The 15,986-nt window shown below is 36.9% G+C and overlaps 1 protein-coding gene across 1 annotated transcript in view; it reads right to left on the minus strand.

The window, feature by feature from the left end:
- Window positions 1-15,400, minus strand: part of LOC127635292 (POU domain, class 6, transcription factor 2-like) — a 137,171-nt gene extending 121,771 nt beyond the window's left edge. Inside the window, exon 1 of the mRNA XM_052115208.1 lies at window positions 15,187-15,400. Within this exon, the coding sequence (XP_051971168.1) occupies window positions 15,187-15,349 (163 nt within the window). The 5' untranslated portion in view covers window positions 15,350-15,400. The remainder of the gene's footprint in view (window positions 1-15,186) is intronic.
- Between the last annotated feature and the right edge of the window lie 586 nt (window positions 15,401-15,986).

Raw genomic sequence — 15,986 nt, forward strand, 5'->3', positions numbered from 1 at the left:
TAAACACACCTCTAAGCAGCAAGATTGAAAAAAGTGCATATACAGTGTTGCCTTGTAAGCACTGCAATGAAACATGCATAATAATTTTCTAAAATGTACTAGATAAACACATAAAACATTTCATATATCCAACCTGTAAACATAATTCTGTCAGTTAACCTAAAAAATATGCTTCATATTATAACATCTAAAATAACTTAAAAAATTAAGTTACACCAACAAAAGTCATTTTTAATGGGTTACATCAACATCAAGAAAAGAGATCCTTAAAACAAGTGCAGGTTACCTTTTTTCAGTGCATTTCCAGTAGAGAACTGTTTCAACAAAATTTAAATTTAACTTGTGTCTATAAGTAGCACTAAAAGTCTGTTCCCATAAAACATCCTACATTTGTATAAAATGAAAACCCCCAATCACAGTATACAGCTCCTTATTCCAAACCTCCTCATGGACAGATAGACTCTATCGATGAAACAGAAAGCCTGGAGAACAAATTTCTTTCAAAGCTGTTGTTGTTTTTTTAAATAAAAATAAACTATACAAACACATGATGGATCAATGGTACACCAGAGGGGGAAGAAGACAAAAGTAGAGGAAGGAGCAGAAATAAGAAAGCAGAATTTAAGCAGGGGGCAGAGGAAAGGGCATTTATGTTTTAAAAAGAGTGATAGAAACTCACAGAACCCATCTGTGAGAGATGACGTAGAAAAAAAGGCAAAGAAAAGGCCTGGAAAAAGAAGGATGAGGTGTTGATTTTGCGTGATCGGAACATTAACACACAAACGGACACATCTGTTGAAGGAGCCTCTCTCCTCTCTCATCCTCAGGCAATGTCAACTCGATTACCGCAGGGTTGAAAGAGACAAAGATCTATCCACAAGACTCCTCATCCTTTTAGGCCCACCTGCAAAGCCAGGATCTGAGGCCAAACCTGCCTAAAAATGCCAGGGTTGCCGTGCTTTTCACTGATGCTGAGCTCTTCCTAAATTACCTTAAGCATATTTGTAGCAAATAGGATTCCACCTTCTGACCTCCAACATTGTTCCTCTTCTGAGAAAGGTCTCTCCTTATTTCTGTGAGGTGTCTCTTTGAATGTGTCCTGTACTTTATTTCTATATGCTTTCTGTGTAGCTCTCATATGGCAATACAACACGTGCTCTCTGGTTTTTGGTAGATAAGGAAATTAATTTATTCACTCACAATGGGGGCAAGAAAATCAGGTACATATCTTCAACTCATCGGAGCAGAATCCTTCACAGTACAGTATACAGGTGCATCTAAAAAAAAAATTATATCGTGGAAAATTTATAAGAATATAGAATTCTTCTGAAAAGTATGTTAATTTATGCACTCAATACTTGGTCGGCGCTTCTTTTGCACAAAATACTGCATCACTGCAGGTGTTACAGAAGCCCAGGTTGCTTTGATAGCGGCCTTCAGCTCGTCTGTATTGTTGGGTCTGGTATCTCTCATTTTCCTCTTGATAATACCCCATCGATTCTCTATGGGGTTCAGGCCAAGCGAGTTGGCTGGCCAATCAAACACAGTAATACCATGGTCAGCAAACCAGTTACTAGTAGTTTTGGCACTGTGGGCAGGTGCCAAGTCCTGCTGGAAAAGGAAATCAGCATCTCCATAAAGCTTGTCAGCAGATGGAAGCATGAAGTGCTCTAAAATCTCCTGGTAGATGGCTGCATTGACTCTCCACTTGAGAAACCACAGTAGACCAACACCAGCAAATGACATGGCACCCTAAATCATCACTGATTGTGGAAACTTCAAACTGGACTTCAAGCAACTTGGATTCGGTGCCTCTCCACTCTTCCTCCAGACTCTGGGACCCTGATTTCCAAATGAAATGCAGATTTTACTTTCATCTGAAAAGAGGACTTTGGACCACTGAGTAATAATTATTTGCAGTAATTCATGCAAAAGGAGCCCCAACCAATTATTGAGTGCATAAATGAACATACTTTTCCATGATATTCAAATTTTTGCGAAGCACCTGTACAGTATAGTTTTGTTTACAGTGTAAAAGTCTTTGTATGTTGAAGTAATAGCTCATTCATCTTGAGAGTGGCTTATTCTGTATTCCAAAGGAAGGCCAAATAATCTGTCAATGTTCCCAGTTACTCGTCATAGTTCCATTTTTACTAGAAAGAATTACTACTACATAGCTCAATAACTGATTTGTGTTTTCTAGCAAGAATTTCAAATAGGGAGCTTTCAAACTGAACTTTACTAGTAAGAATTCCAATTAGAGAGCTCTACAATGGAATCTTTACTTGTCATATGTTTCCATTGTTCATTTTTAATTACAGAGCTCTAAAAGTGAAGTTTTCCTAGTAAGGATTTCAGTTAGAAAGAATTCTGATCAGAGAGGTCTCTAATGTAATTGCTACTAATAACAAAATTGAAATAAATATGTGTTTAATTACAGACCTCTGTAATTGAATTACAAAGGTCTGCAATTTCATTCTTACAAGTAAAAATGTAAATAGATAGCACTGTAATGGGAAGTCTTACTAGTAAAGAAGACATTACAGATCTCAGTGATTGGAATTTAGAGCTCTCTAATTTAAATATTACTAGTTCAAATGCAATACAACAAGTAATGCTGGGAGCATTAAAAGTTAAATTGGCTTGCCATACCGTCAGTCTCTATAATTCTGCTCAACATCTCCTTTTGTGTTCCACACAGGAAAGTAATTCATAAGGGTGTGGAACTATATGAGGGTGAGTAAATAATAAAACATTCATTTTTGGGTGAACTATCCCTTTAAGAGGTAAAGCTTGGGTGTGTTTTTTTCTTTTTTTTCTTTCATTGTTCAAAAGGTAGTGGACAAATAATTTAATAGATTAATAGTCTTTCTAAAAGATGAATGAATTATGAACTATAACAGGCTATTTCACTGTGTTGATGAAAACATGGGGCATTTGTATAGTTTACATGATTTTGAAATGTCCCTACCAGTGATAACCCTCAAAATGTCTACATCTCTGCAATATTCACAATATGTTTCAGCAACTGACAGTTTTCCATGTTTTTGTACTTTCTTACACATGTAAACATATAATTTCTGTCAGTGTCCATAGAGTGTGTTTAAACATGTAGAAGGGGCTTATAGGAGCCTGTGGGGGTGACAGTGAGAGCTGTGAGGATGGTGTTAGGACATGCCAGACGCCCAAATGTCACACCCAGCACATCGCCCACTGACCCTAGGGCCATACAGCCACACTTGTCTCCACCGCCCCAAAGACCCAGTTTCTCTCATTGCAAATGTGTCTACATGTCACAGCCTACTGCAAATACAATGGAGAAAAGGGCCATTGAGTAAATTAAACTACTGTCTATTATAAATACAAATGTAAAGTCCACAAAAATATTCGCCAATGCTTTAAGGAAAAAATGTCATTATTCATGCAGCTTTTTTTCATACAACGACAGTTCATAGTGACCATGTCTGTCAAACTCCTAAATAAAATGCTCACAATATTGATCCTTAGAATATGCCAGGGGTGCTTATTATGTTGATTACAAGACAACCACTGATTGATCTTGTTAACAGGCCAAAAAGAAAAGAGAGTAGTGAGAGAACTAGACAAATAACGAGAAACGCAAAGATCACTTTTTATATTCTTATTTCAACCCTCATTGCTCTTGGATGGATTACTTTAGTAGCTTTACAAAGTATTCATTTATTACAATCGTACAGTCAAGATCTGCAATTCAAGTATTTTATGATACATTTCATTACATTTTTCTGAATACTTACTTGAATACTAGATAGAGCTGCTAAAAGCAAGTTTTCTTAATTTGTATCTTTATTCTTTCTTTTTTTCTATTGCTTGTTATTTGCTTCTTTGCTCTTAATTCATTACCGACTTGTCTTGAATACTGATTTGATAACATGAAACTATGTTTACTCAAATTAGTTAGTATTTTGTTATGGCATTGAAATTGCTAATGAAAATCGTCAAATTGCTTTCATATGTAAGCAAAAGTGGACTTTAAAACTTACATATTGGGGGGCCTGGGTAGCTCAGCAAGTAAAGACGCTGACTACCACACCTGGAGTCGCAAGTTCGAGGACTTAGAGCACATTTGGAATTGGCCGTTTCAAATTGGGGAGAAAAGGGGAGAAAATCTAAATAAATTTAAAAAAAAACTTAAAGGGGTCATGACATGAGAAACCAAATTTGCCTTGATCTTTTGGTATATAAGAGGTCTTTGTATCATTAAAACGCCCTGCAAGTTTAATATTTTAAGACGTCCTCCCCATTCTAAACGAATCATTTATTTAATCAAGCTCAAAATACAGCTCGTTCTGGATTCATGGTTAGAAGTGACGTGTCGGTTAGAAGTGACGTACCAGCGTTTGCATATGACCGCCTCCAGCACAAGATAACTACGCTTTAAGCGCAAGACAACTACGCTCATTTCAGTATCGCCGTGCGCCTCACAAGTGTTCAGTCGATGGACAGCGAGCTCTGACAGAGACTACTTGTGCACAGGAAAATTACGATGCCACACAGATGTGCTGTTCCTGGCTGTGGTCAAACAAAACCTCTGAATAAGCTGCCGAAAGATCCAGACGTCAGGGAAAAATGGATGCAGTTTATTTTTTGCGGACGTCCCAGTCACGGCAGTGTTAACTTAAGCGTTTGTTCTGTACATTTTAAGGATGACTGTTTTGAGAACAAATCTCAATATGATGCTGGCTTTGCCAGAAAACTGTTGCTCAAAGATAAGTCCGTGCCGACTATTCTGGGAACAACGACGACGCAAACTGTAAGTAATCTATTTTAAACTTTAATCTACTTTTTAAAGCGCAATTTCATTCATTATGAATAATCACAGTGTTTTTACTTAGTTTACTTGCATATTGTTCTGGCTGGGGGCGTCAATAATTGATACATAGGCACTGACGTTAGCCAATCATAACAGTGGGCGTTAACACTGAAGTCTTAAATGGAAAACGCCCCCAAAACAGACTGTTTGAATCAGAGGATGAGAAACAGGGTGGGAAAAGGTCATAAATCACTAGATTTTAAAAGTTTTTCTTAAAAAAAAATATATTAATACTATAATTGCACCTAAGGGAACATAATAATACAATAAAAAAACCCATGTCATGACCCCTTTAAATAGTGAATAAGCATCAAATCAAATCAAGAGCTTGTGAATCAGAATCAAATCAGGAAATCTGCCTAGATACCCAGCCCCAAACATAAAAGTAGTCCACACAACTTGAGCTCAGTATTCCTAGTCTTCTGAAGGCCACAAAGCTAATGTACACCTTCAGAAGACATCTTGACAGACATGGCCACTTTGAACTTTCACTGTGTGGAGAATAGATGCTTAAAAATAATCGTATTTTATGTTCCATGGGAAAAGAAAAGTCAGAATACAGTTTGTAACAAAATTGGAGAGAGTAGATATTTTTGTCATTATGTTTTCAAAGAATTTTCATTTTCAGGTGAACCTTTAAAAGATATAGATGGGATCTAAATAAATATATTTACGTTCAGCAAGATTTCCATATTGTAAACCTCAATTGCCTATTCCAGCTCCTTCCAGTGTCATATTTCCTCATTTCCTTCAGCACTATGTTCTTTTCATTTCAATGTTCTGTACAACATTCTCTCATCTTATCACTCTCAGTCATTTCTTTCTCTCTCAGGTCACTCGCCAGCATCAAAAGACATCATCATAAACTCAAGCAATCACGTAGGAGCGCAGAAAATCTGCAACACCACTTCTCTCCAGCTCTCCCTATGCAAGGTCACCCTCCAGCCTCTCTTACCACAAAATGAAGGTTGTGGTGGAAGAAGTATGTAGCTTTGAAGAGCGTCCTATTAGAAGAGCGACACCTTCAGTTTTTGTTCCACATCCTTAAATATGAGAGGAACAATATGTGTGTGTGTGTGTGTGTGTGTGTGTGTGTGTGTGTGTGTGTGTAGACACACTTGCATTTCACTGTCCCCTTATATACACACATTAACACAAGCCGTACACACACAGTCACTCTTGGATCTTCTCAATCTTTGGTTTCAAAGGAAGCGTATAAGGCAGAAGGACAGGGGGGTTATACATTAGTACTGGTCAGTGCTCAAAGAGACTCCATTATAAATAATAAAGGGTTTGTGAAGGACATCCAGACTCTAGTTACCGGCTACGCACTGCGCCTCACACCAGACAAACACAAGATTGTCATTTTTCATCCAGCAGTGACCAACCTCTCTACCCATATGATTAGCTGACGGCTTCAATTATCCAACGCAATGGAAGCAACATACAGAGCGATGGGCAAAGAGTTTGTTTGGGAAATGTTGGTGAGGGCACGTTTGGGTTTCTTTAATACCTCACCAATGGAGATGGGGTTGTGCTTCACTGTTTGTAAATACCATGTTTCCTTTTAAAAGAAAAAGGATAGAACTACTGTTTTAAGAGGACGTGTTTGTTTTTTTCTTTGTGAATTAAAAGAGAAATAGAGACCATAAAACTTGTTGGAAGGACATCATTTCAACCTGGACTACCTGAATTGAACATGTTTTACCATATAGTCAAATTGTGGAACTCGAAAGGAGATATTTAGCAGAATGTCAAAGCTGCTCTTTTCCATACAATGAAAGTAGATGGAGACTAGGGTTAGCCATGGGACTCCATTCACTTTCCAGAATGAACTGTGAATTTGTCAAAAGTAGGTCAAAAATTCTTCAGCTGAAATCAGATACCGAAAATTGCTGAAGTTGCTTACCGAAATTTGAAACCGCTGAACCCAGTGGCCAAAGCTGGAATTGTTGTTGTTCGTCTGGGCATGTGTGAGCCCCAGTTTCTGGGTGAAATGTCCACAGCGAGGATGTTTTGAGTAGTATTTTTAGTTGTAAAGTATGTAATACTGTAAACAAGAACGCATGTTTATACGCCCTAATCCAAACTCTAAACCTAATCGTCAGTGCAGAAAACTTTAGTGCAAAAATTCAACCTCCATATTGTGCTCAACATTTACTGTGAACACAATCATGACCTAGCGTCCATGGGACCAGAACCTGAGTCTCTGAGGCTGCTCGCACAACATGGTCACGCCACAGAAAAAGAAAAAACACATTTGAATTGAGGCAAAAATGTGTGGTGGCAGATGGCACTTGTCAGTAATTCGGTAGAATGGGGTCGATGTCAAAGTACCGGAACACTCGGTATCAACATGTCAACTTCGATGGGATCATGTTGCACTTTCATTGTACAGAAAGAGCGGCTTGGACATTTTGCTAAATATCTTCCTTTTCAGAATATTCAAGAATCAACATGAGGTTGAGTAAATAATGACAGAAAATACATTTTTGGATGAACTATCCCTTTATCTAGTCTCTGGAACTGTATGTATATGAAAGCTCTGACTCTGAGGTACTTTGAAGATGAACTCAGAGAACAACATGAGGAACATTCACTTTAATCAGCGGATACCTGTGAAAATAAATATCTTCAAAAACAGTCCTCTGTCCTATTGAGCAGAAAATGCCTTCCTCCATCCATTATAATCTTGAGATGGAAGTGCCAATTAATTTCCCCTGTCCTCGCTGACCCTACCAGCAGCATGTTTCTAGACCCTGTACCGCTCCAGCCCAACCCTTATGCCACCCCCCTCCCACCATCTCCCCTTGCTTCAATAGCATCTTATCTGTAGCCGCTGGCGGTACAGACGCATTAGCGAGTGGATTACACATGCTTGGTAGGTATGCATTAGGGAGATGGGGGCAGATCCCAGCTCAAAGAAGCCAACTAAGGCCTGAGTCTGCCCTATAATGAGATCTAACTCCTGAGGACAGGCACTCGGGGCTAGTGCGCTCTATTTAAAGAGGGCCGGCCTCATTTAAAAGACTGTGTCTGTGTCACTTTATTACTTAACCTGAGCGAGGCAAATCAAGGCCCGTTTTGTATTAGCAATGAACCCCCTCCTCCCTATTTTCAGCTAAGCTGATTACACAAACATAATGTGCATGTATTTTTTTATTTAGGGGCCTTAGAGGGGGTGTAAGTACGAGTAACGAGTGAGGCTGAAACAAGGACCAGGGTCTTGCTTGTGGCTAGCCATTAAAAATAACACACATTTTTAGTTCAATGTTGACTTTTAGATGTTCGATGTTACGTTTGAATCACTTTGAATGACAATAGGTTGTCAAAGCAAGTTTTCTCAGCTCAATATACATTTACAAAGCAAAGGTATACGTACCAATATATTGGCCAGGACGCTTAATCTATCAATATTTGGGTCATTTGAGTTATCGCTTCAGCTGATTACTGTACTGATTGGCCAATTAACAGAGGTGGTCATAATGGTTAGTGTCAGTTACAAAATACAACAGCTGTTTTTAAATACAGAGGAGTCAAAGGCCAGGCCAATTGTAAAAATGGTTCTATTTACCATTTTTCTCATTTAATGCTGATTTACAAATTATATTATCAACTTATCAGTTTGAATAAAAAGCTACCTTTCAGAATTTCATAGTATTTGGTATGTCCATGTTTTTACAAAACCTGATGATCCATATTATTCCAGCATGATTTGAAAATGTTCAATAAGAGCATAAAGTGTGTTTCAATGGAAGCAAGGACATATACATTTGTATAAAGGAGTTCACATGGTCGATGTCAATTTGCTTATTTGATTACCTAGAAATAGCTCAGAATCGTACGCATTGTTTTATTCATTTAATGAATCATTTATTCATTTTTCAAAACCCTAACGTTTTCACATTGCGCCCTGTTTTAAATTAGATTTTGAATCCCAACTTCTGAATCCCACTGTATTTTTTTAGTACATTTTGTGTAAATACTATTAAAATAAACTAAATATTCTTTTAAAATCTGCAGTTGTTTGTATACTGTTCACAATAATTCAATTTTAGCATATATTAATTGGCATTATGGCCACCCTGCTCTAAAAAAACCATATCAGTCAACCACTATTTCAAAGCACATCCCATCTCTTTTCCATCTTTGAAGTCAAAAGCTATCAAAAATGTTGCATATATAAAGCATTCCACTTGAATGATATAAAGTGTATTGAGTTACAGTATAAACCTTCTCCCCCTTCTTTTGTCCACAACACATACACAATTACACAAATCAATACACATTTCTTTTATCTTTTCAAGCCTTTTTGCTCTCGTTCTCTCCGCTGAAGGTGACCCTGGGCTGGAATGTGTCCTCCATTTCGGCAGAATTGTATAAGTGCTGGTCATTTGGCGTGGACGTTAAGTGTATGAAATGAGTGGCCCTGTCTTTCTCTGGTCCTCTCCTCCTGACAGGCTGATGATAGAAGCGTCACATCCTAGGCCCGAATAAAATGCAAACTGACAAGAGACGAGGCTTTGGTGGCTGAATATAATGCCGGATTGTGCCTCAAAGTGCCTTATTATCTTGTCTTGGGATGCCTGAGAGGAGGCGGGTCCCTTAGAAAAGAGTACACAGCCACTGTACACACACACACACACACACACACACACACACAGAGATGCACAAACCATATCCTATTCTGTGAGTAATAGCAGAAAAAAAAACTGCCCTCCTAACCACTGCTTTTGCAGCTAATGTACCTGACAATAAATAGGCGGGGGTTGTTGGAGATGTTTGTTCATGATAGATGGAGTCAAACCTGGAAAATTTAGCTTTTTAAAAGGCGGGGGAGGTCAAAAAAGCATCAGGAGATGAAAGTGAGGAGGAGATGGAGAGAGATGAAGAAAGGTGTTATTCTGGAGTCAGAGGCTTTGCTTTGGCCTTACGGTTAGTCATAATCCTGTTCTGAACAACTCAAAAAGGGTTTAAGGCATACAGACACATAGGCTTTTGTGCAAACTTGAGCAGTAAATAACTAATCGATTACTTTTTATCATAAAATGCCACCCAAACAGGCACGATGATTCAGTCAAGGTATTTCCAAGCACATTTTGAATCAGAGCAACTGGGCCTTAAACCTTTTACAACCATTTCAAACACTCCTTGTGCGAGTTGAGAAAAATAAGGCATTTAGCGTAAGGTATAACAGCACTGCACGTACAAATATTACACAATGTTTTAACAGAATAAATCACTTTTCTTTCCTCAGCTGAAAACAATGTTCTCCAACACCCTTTTAAATTTGTACAATTAAGCTTTATCATGGTACAGTTAATTCAGAGGTAATTCAGTTGCATTTAGTGCAAATCTAGGCTCCAACACAAACCAAAAAGTGACAGCATTTGTTGAATCATCTAGTCATTTCTCACCATTGTCCACACAGCAAACTCACATGCATCTTTAAAACATCTGTAAAGTTAACATCTTCTCTACAGATTGACAAAACCCACCGAATGTTCTATCCATGCCGCACAAAGCGGTCCATCATTAGTCTCTCTCTGCAGCCTTTCATACTCCTGTAGAGCGGCACCCACCCCCCAAAAGCTCCACAGATGGGAGCTTTTCAACTTTTCAAAGCAAATGTCAAGGCCGCTCTTTTCTTGGCCGTAACACGTACACGTTTGTGGGGAAATTACTGCACATTTGTCCATACGTGATTCTTTGGTGGTGTGGCCTTTTATGCTGAATCTTTCATTTGAAAAACATCTACGCAATTCAATCAGTCTTGAAATCAACCAAGGAAAATGTTGAAAAGGACCCTTATAATTTTTTTCTGAACTTAAGATGCGAAAGCTCGTCCAGTGCCTCCGTGTTCATCATCAATTGAGTTGCTAGACATATGTATTGCACATCTCTGACCTTTAAACGTACAGAAACTCCTTTGCGGGCAGCAGAAAACCATTTAATAAAAGAATGTCGAGAGCAAAGAAAAGATAAAACTTTGGCATAAATGTCCTATAGAGATGAAAATGAAATGGCTCCTGAATGTTTTATGTGAAGCTTAAAACTGAGATTTACATGATCTACATGCAGATGTAGATCATGTAAATACGGGTGGCTTGTGCGGGGGGTTGTATGCATGCTTGTACCACTGATTCTGTATGTAAAGAAATGAATAAAAACATGATTGAAAACATTGCGTCCTTGCTTCTTTGTTTTAAAACAAAAGTTTAAATATGACGGCTAGTATTTAAAGTAGGAGAAAATGAATAAAACAAAATATAAAGGTGTACACCAATACACCTTTGTGCACCAAAGTTCAAAATATTAAAGAAAAACAGCATTGGATATCATAATCAGTGCTTTTCTTTTTGATTCCTTCCTGCTATTTCCTTTCTTCTCTGTCATTCTAAATTCTTTCTGTAACCAAAGTACAATGACCTCTCAGGTATTTCACTGATGGGCAATAGTGCCCAAGGACAGATTCAACCATGCCCGTCTGCCTGGAGCAGCCCCCTGTCACTACCCACGGCCCCAGCCTGCTTCACCTCTCATGGGGCATGAAAAGAGCAGAGACACTCCATTTGGTGGCCTTAAAAAGAAAGGGAGATCTTTTTTTAATGTTGATGCTGGGCTGACCACATGCAAACTAAAAAATGTAAATGTACTGATTAAATAAAGCCTTGATTTTTGTGTATTTATTTATTGTACAGTACCTAAAGATCTGAAAAAGAATGTGCCTGTGTTTGTGTAAGCATGCAATAAAGTGCATTTTTACAAAAGGAATAAACTGACAGATAGACAATAAGCTGTAAAACAAAATATATAAGAAAAATAAGCAGGTTTGATGCTTATTAAAGCAAATTGTAACACTGGCATTATAAAACAGTAACTGGGCTTTTCTTGCCTTAGGATATTCTTAAAAATTCATCAGACTGACAGCGGAAACAGATCAGGGCCTGACAGAGAGATTCGGACTGGGATCAGACACAGCCCCCCCAAACCCCCCTAACTCCCAAAATCAAATCAGCAAAGAGACCTGCCGTGTTGACACACCGTCACCATGGTGACAGTCTGAACCTCACCCGCCCACAGTCCCAAATGCATTCTCACCAAAAATTCTGTCTACCACAATGCACCCCGCACATACACATACATAAACTCTAGTTATGTGCATTTGGTGCACAAAAGGGGGCTAGCTGATGTTTGATGTATAATTCATCCCAAAACACCAAGCAGTACTCTTTATAGGGTACTGTTCTTTTAATGTCTAATGTAGCAGAGCAGCAGTGATGGCTGAAACTGGACTGTAAGGAGAACGGAATACCTGAGCCAGTTTATCAAAAGCAAATTTATTGAAGAATAAAAAATAAAAAAAACATGATAAATTCAGTGAATATGAAATATGTAAGTTGGTTAATTTGAGCCATTATTTAACGTAACACATAAAGGTTATATATTGCTTGCATCATTAAAAATGAAAGTACTATTATAACAGATGTACATATTTTTTAAATAATGCAATCACAAATATGGTAAATGAACTGTAATAATACACAGAATGATAATATTCCTCACATAACATATATATATTTATTTGGTTGAAGCATATAGCTTTTAGGCATAATATACCCGCCAAACAAATTAACCTTCAGGTTTTAATGTACACCTTAAAAGTCCTTTAATGTTTAAAAAGTTGATTATGATCAGGTAGGTGGCAGACGAGGTCCAACTCTATTAATATGAATGTAATAATGTTAGTTCTAACACGCAGAGCATGAGCTCCCAACAGCCATCATTCAGTCTAACTATGAAGACAGACAAGAGGAAGAGACAGTCCTATTATTATCATAGCTACTGAATATCAAACCTGAAGCACAAAATCAACCCTGACTGCCTTCCTTCACCAAGTACCAACTCAGTTAATAAGCTTTAGAAATATTTATGTGATAAATTGCAGGAAATTACAAATGAATGCATATAACATTAGTGCACATTCCACATTCAGGGTGCCAAGCACTTCAAGTCACTTTACAAGGATGTGCAAGACCACAATTGAATTAAATTAAGAAGCTATTCGCTCCTTTTTTATGCATGTACTATTTCCAAATTGTTTTGAAATATTGTGTGGATCTTTGAAAACACTTTTCAAAGAAATTTCCATAAATATATTTTTCTTTTTAATATTAATACAAATTAGTGAAATATATCAATCTGAGGGTTGTGGTGTGTATGTTTGAATGCGTGTTTATCCTGTAATAAAAAGTCAAAAAATCTCCTATAAGAAAAAATAGCCTTGTATTGAATTCACTATTATGCACATAATATATGTATATATATTTATTTAGTTATTTATTTATTGTATTTTTAATATATATATATATATATATATATATATATATATATATATATATATATATATATATATATATAAGCAAAATGTCTTCATAGAGTACATAATGGAGAAAACACATTATAAAAAAATCTTATGAAATGTATGTGTGAGCATGTCTAATATACAAAAAAAGGTGAATGTGTTTAGTTTTTTTTTCTTAAAAAAAAAGGTTTAATATGATGTTACAAGTCTATGAACTCAATAGTTGGTATTTGATCTAAACAAAATTACAGGTTGATTCTGAATTGTAGTTTATGCATTTCACCTGTAAGACTTCAATCAAATTGAAAAAATGCAATGTCCATAGCAATAGTCAATGCATATTGAATCCAAAGGGATGAAAACTTGTATTTTTTCACACAGTACACCACAGAAGAGTAGAGTGAAGAATTTTTTAAGGCTTTTTTATGTTAAACAAGGTCTGAGAAATCATTCTGACTGTAAGGAGCATTACATTTTAACAATTCTGACTATTTAAGGATGTTGATTAAAATTTGAAGACTTTTAATACCTTTTTGTCTGTTCATAAAAGCAAAACTTTATAAAGTATGCTCATTACTCAGATGAATCATATTTAAAGAATATATTTAATGTTAAAAATAATTTTTAATAAATTAACAATTTAATAGTTCATATAAACAATTAGAAAATCTCTAATAGCATTACTTTTAAATAATAATATTAATAATAAAAATATTATTATTATTAATAATAATAATAATATTATTATCTGGAAATAAAGTATTATTAAATTCTTATTATTAAATTATTAAAATATCACACATTTAAAAATGTGAATTAGCATTTTTGCATTCATCACTTGGGCGTTGAAGCCTTTTTTCCCAGTTGTAGCGAGTCAAGGTATATACTGCTGTTCATCAGGAATTTACAGGAATTCAGCCTGCTCAGCTGTGAACTCCTCATGAGGCAGATGAGCCCTTCTCACAACAATCACATTTCTATCCCTCAGGCCTCTTCGCTTTCTCTCATTTTATCTTCACCCTAAGCTGAGGAGATCTCAAATGTGAAGAAATGTCACCCTGTATGACAGATGAGTGTGTGTGCGAGTGTGTGTGCGTGTGTACATTATATGTCTCCTATTGCCTATTTGCCCCAGATTCTGTCACATTTTTCTGCTTTATGACACCAACAAAAAACTGGTCCCCATATACTGCATGGCATCACCCCAAAAGTGTCAGAACATAAGGACACTTCTACCACTAGAATTCAATGCAAGGGCATTATACCACAAATGCAACATATTATCATGTAAAATGCATAATAAAAAGGTAACATATGCATCTATTTACATGTACCAACAGCATAAACTTAAAGAGTATCTTCTCTTTGACTTTAAACTTTAAACTGTAAAATGTAATTACAGTAGGTGACTCTGTTTTAAAGAAAAACGTGCAAACCGAATGACTTCGTAAACGTAAAAGTAAAAAGGACAAGGAATTGCATAATTGTATACTTGATTACAACTAGTAAAAATAGCAACAAATTAAGCTGAAGTTATTTCAACAAATCTGTTTAATTTGAGTTTTGAGCTGTTACGATTTACAGTTTGACGCACAGATGTACTGTACAACACAGTCAGAAATCCACAACTTCATTAAACCAAAACATATTAATATAAGGTATAATTTGAGGTTGGCTAACATATTTAACACCTAATAATAGATACAAGAATCTTTTAATTGTATTTGTGATAAACAAAAACTCTCTCTCCATATGACACCCACCTTCCCAGAATCCCAGCCACAAGAACCCATAACCAGTATTCTCTCCACCTACACTTTGACCCTAACTTTCGTCTGATCTGATCCAGCACTTTCTACAGTGCTCACATACATAAACACACACACATGCTGGTGTTAAGTTCCCCATTGCATAACCCTGGTGCTGGGTGTGACTTCACAATAATGAGGAAGATGAATGTTGGACTCACCATACATCATCTTCTCGTCCGAGTCAGTGTCAGCTGACTGCAGCAAGGGCTCGTCGTTGAGCTCGCTGTCCGGGCTGGCCGCTTTGTCGTCATCCCGCAGCTCGCAGGCGTCCATATCGGCACGCAGGGGGAGCAGCGGTTTGCTCAGCTGCCCTGTGATCATCGGATCCTGGAGGCGAGCAGAGGAAGGACCGGGTTTTGAGAAGGAGAAAAAGGCAAAAGTAGTAATGTTTGCTTGAATGCGCTGGTTCCCTCACACACACGTGCTCGCTCTGTTTCTCTCTTTCTCTCCCTCCCTTTTCTTTCTGAAACTCACCACCTCTTCTATCATTCTCTCTCTTTCTCTCTCTCTCTCTCTACTCATTGTACCAAAACTGGTGCTGGCTATAGTGGATAAGAGCTCTTGTGGACTGCACAAATGTAGAAAATTTTGTTTAAGATGTTCCACTTGACAAATGACTCATTTGTATGAGTATAACCAAAGAGCCATCAACATTAAAATAGAATATTCAAGTTACATATGAATGTTTGAATATGCCACATTTGTTAAGCAAAAAGAAAGAAAGAAGTGTATTCTATTTAAATTAACAAAAAGTGTTACAGGAAGAAAGAAAAGAGAATTGAAATATGTTGATTTTGTAACCGGAAATTGGTTGTTACATATCAATGTTTGAATGTTCCACATTTGCTAAATGAAAGAATGTATTCTGTTTAAATTAACAAAAAGTGTGAATTTAACCATACAGATGCAACCGAGAATATATGTAACCTGATCTGAAATTGGTTGTCATGACATTAAA

The sequence above is a fragment of the Xyrauchen texanus genome, chromosome 42 (genome assembly GCF_025860055.1).
Source record: "Xyrauchen texanus isolate HMW12.3.18 chromosome 42, RBS_HiC_50CHRs, whole genome shotgun sequence".
Lineage (NCBI taxonomy): Eukaryota > Metazoa > Chordata > Actinopteri > Cypriniformes > Catostomidae > Xyrauchen > Xyrauchen texanus.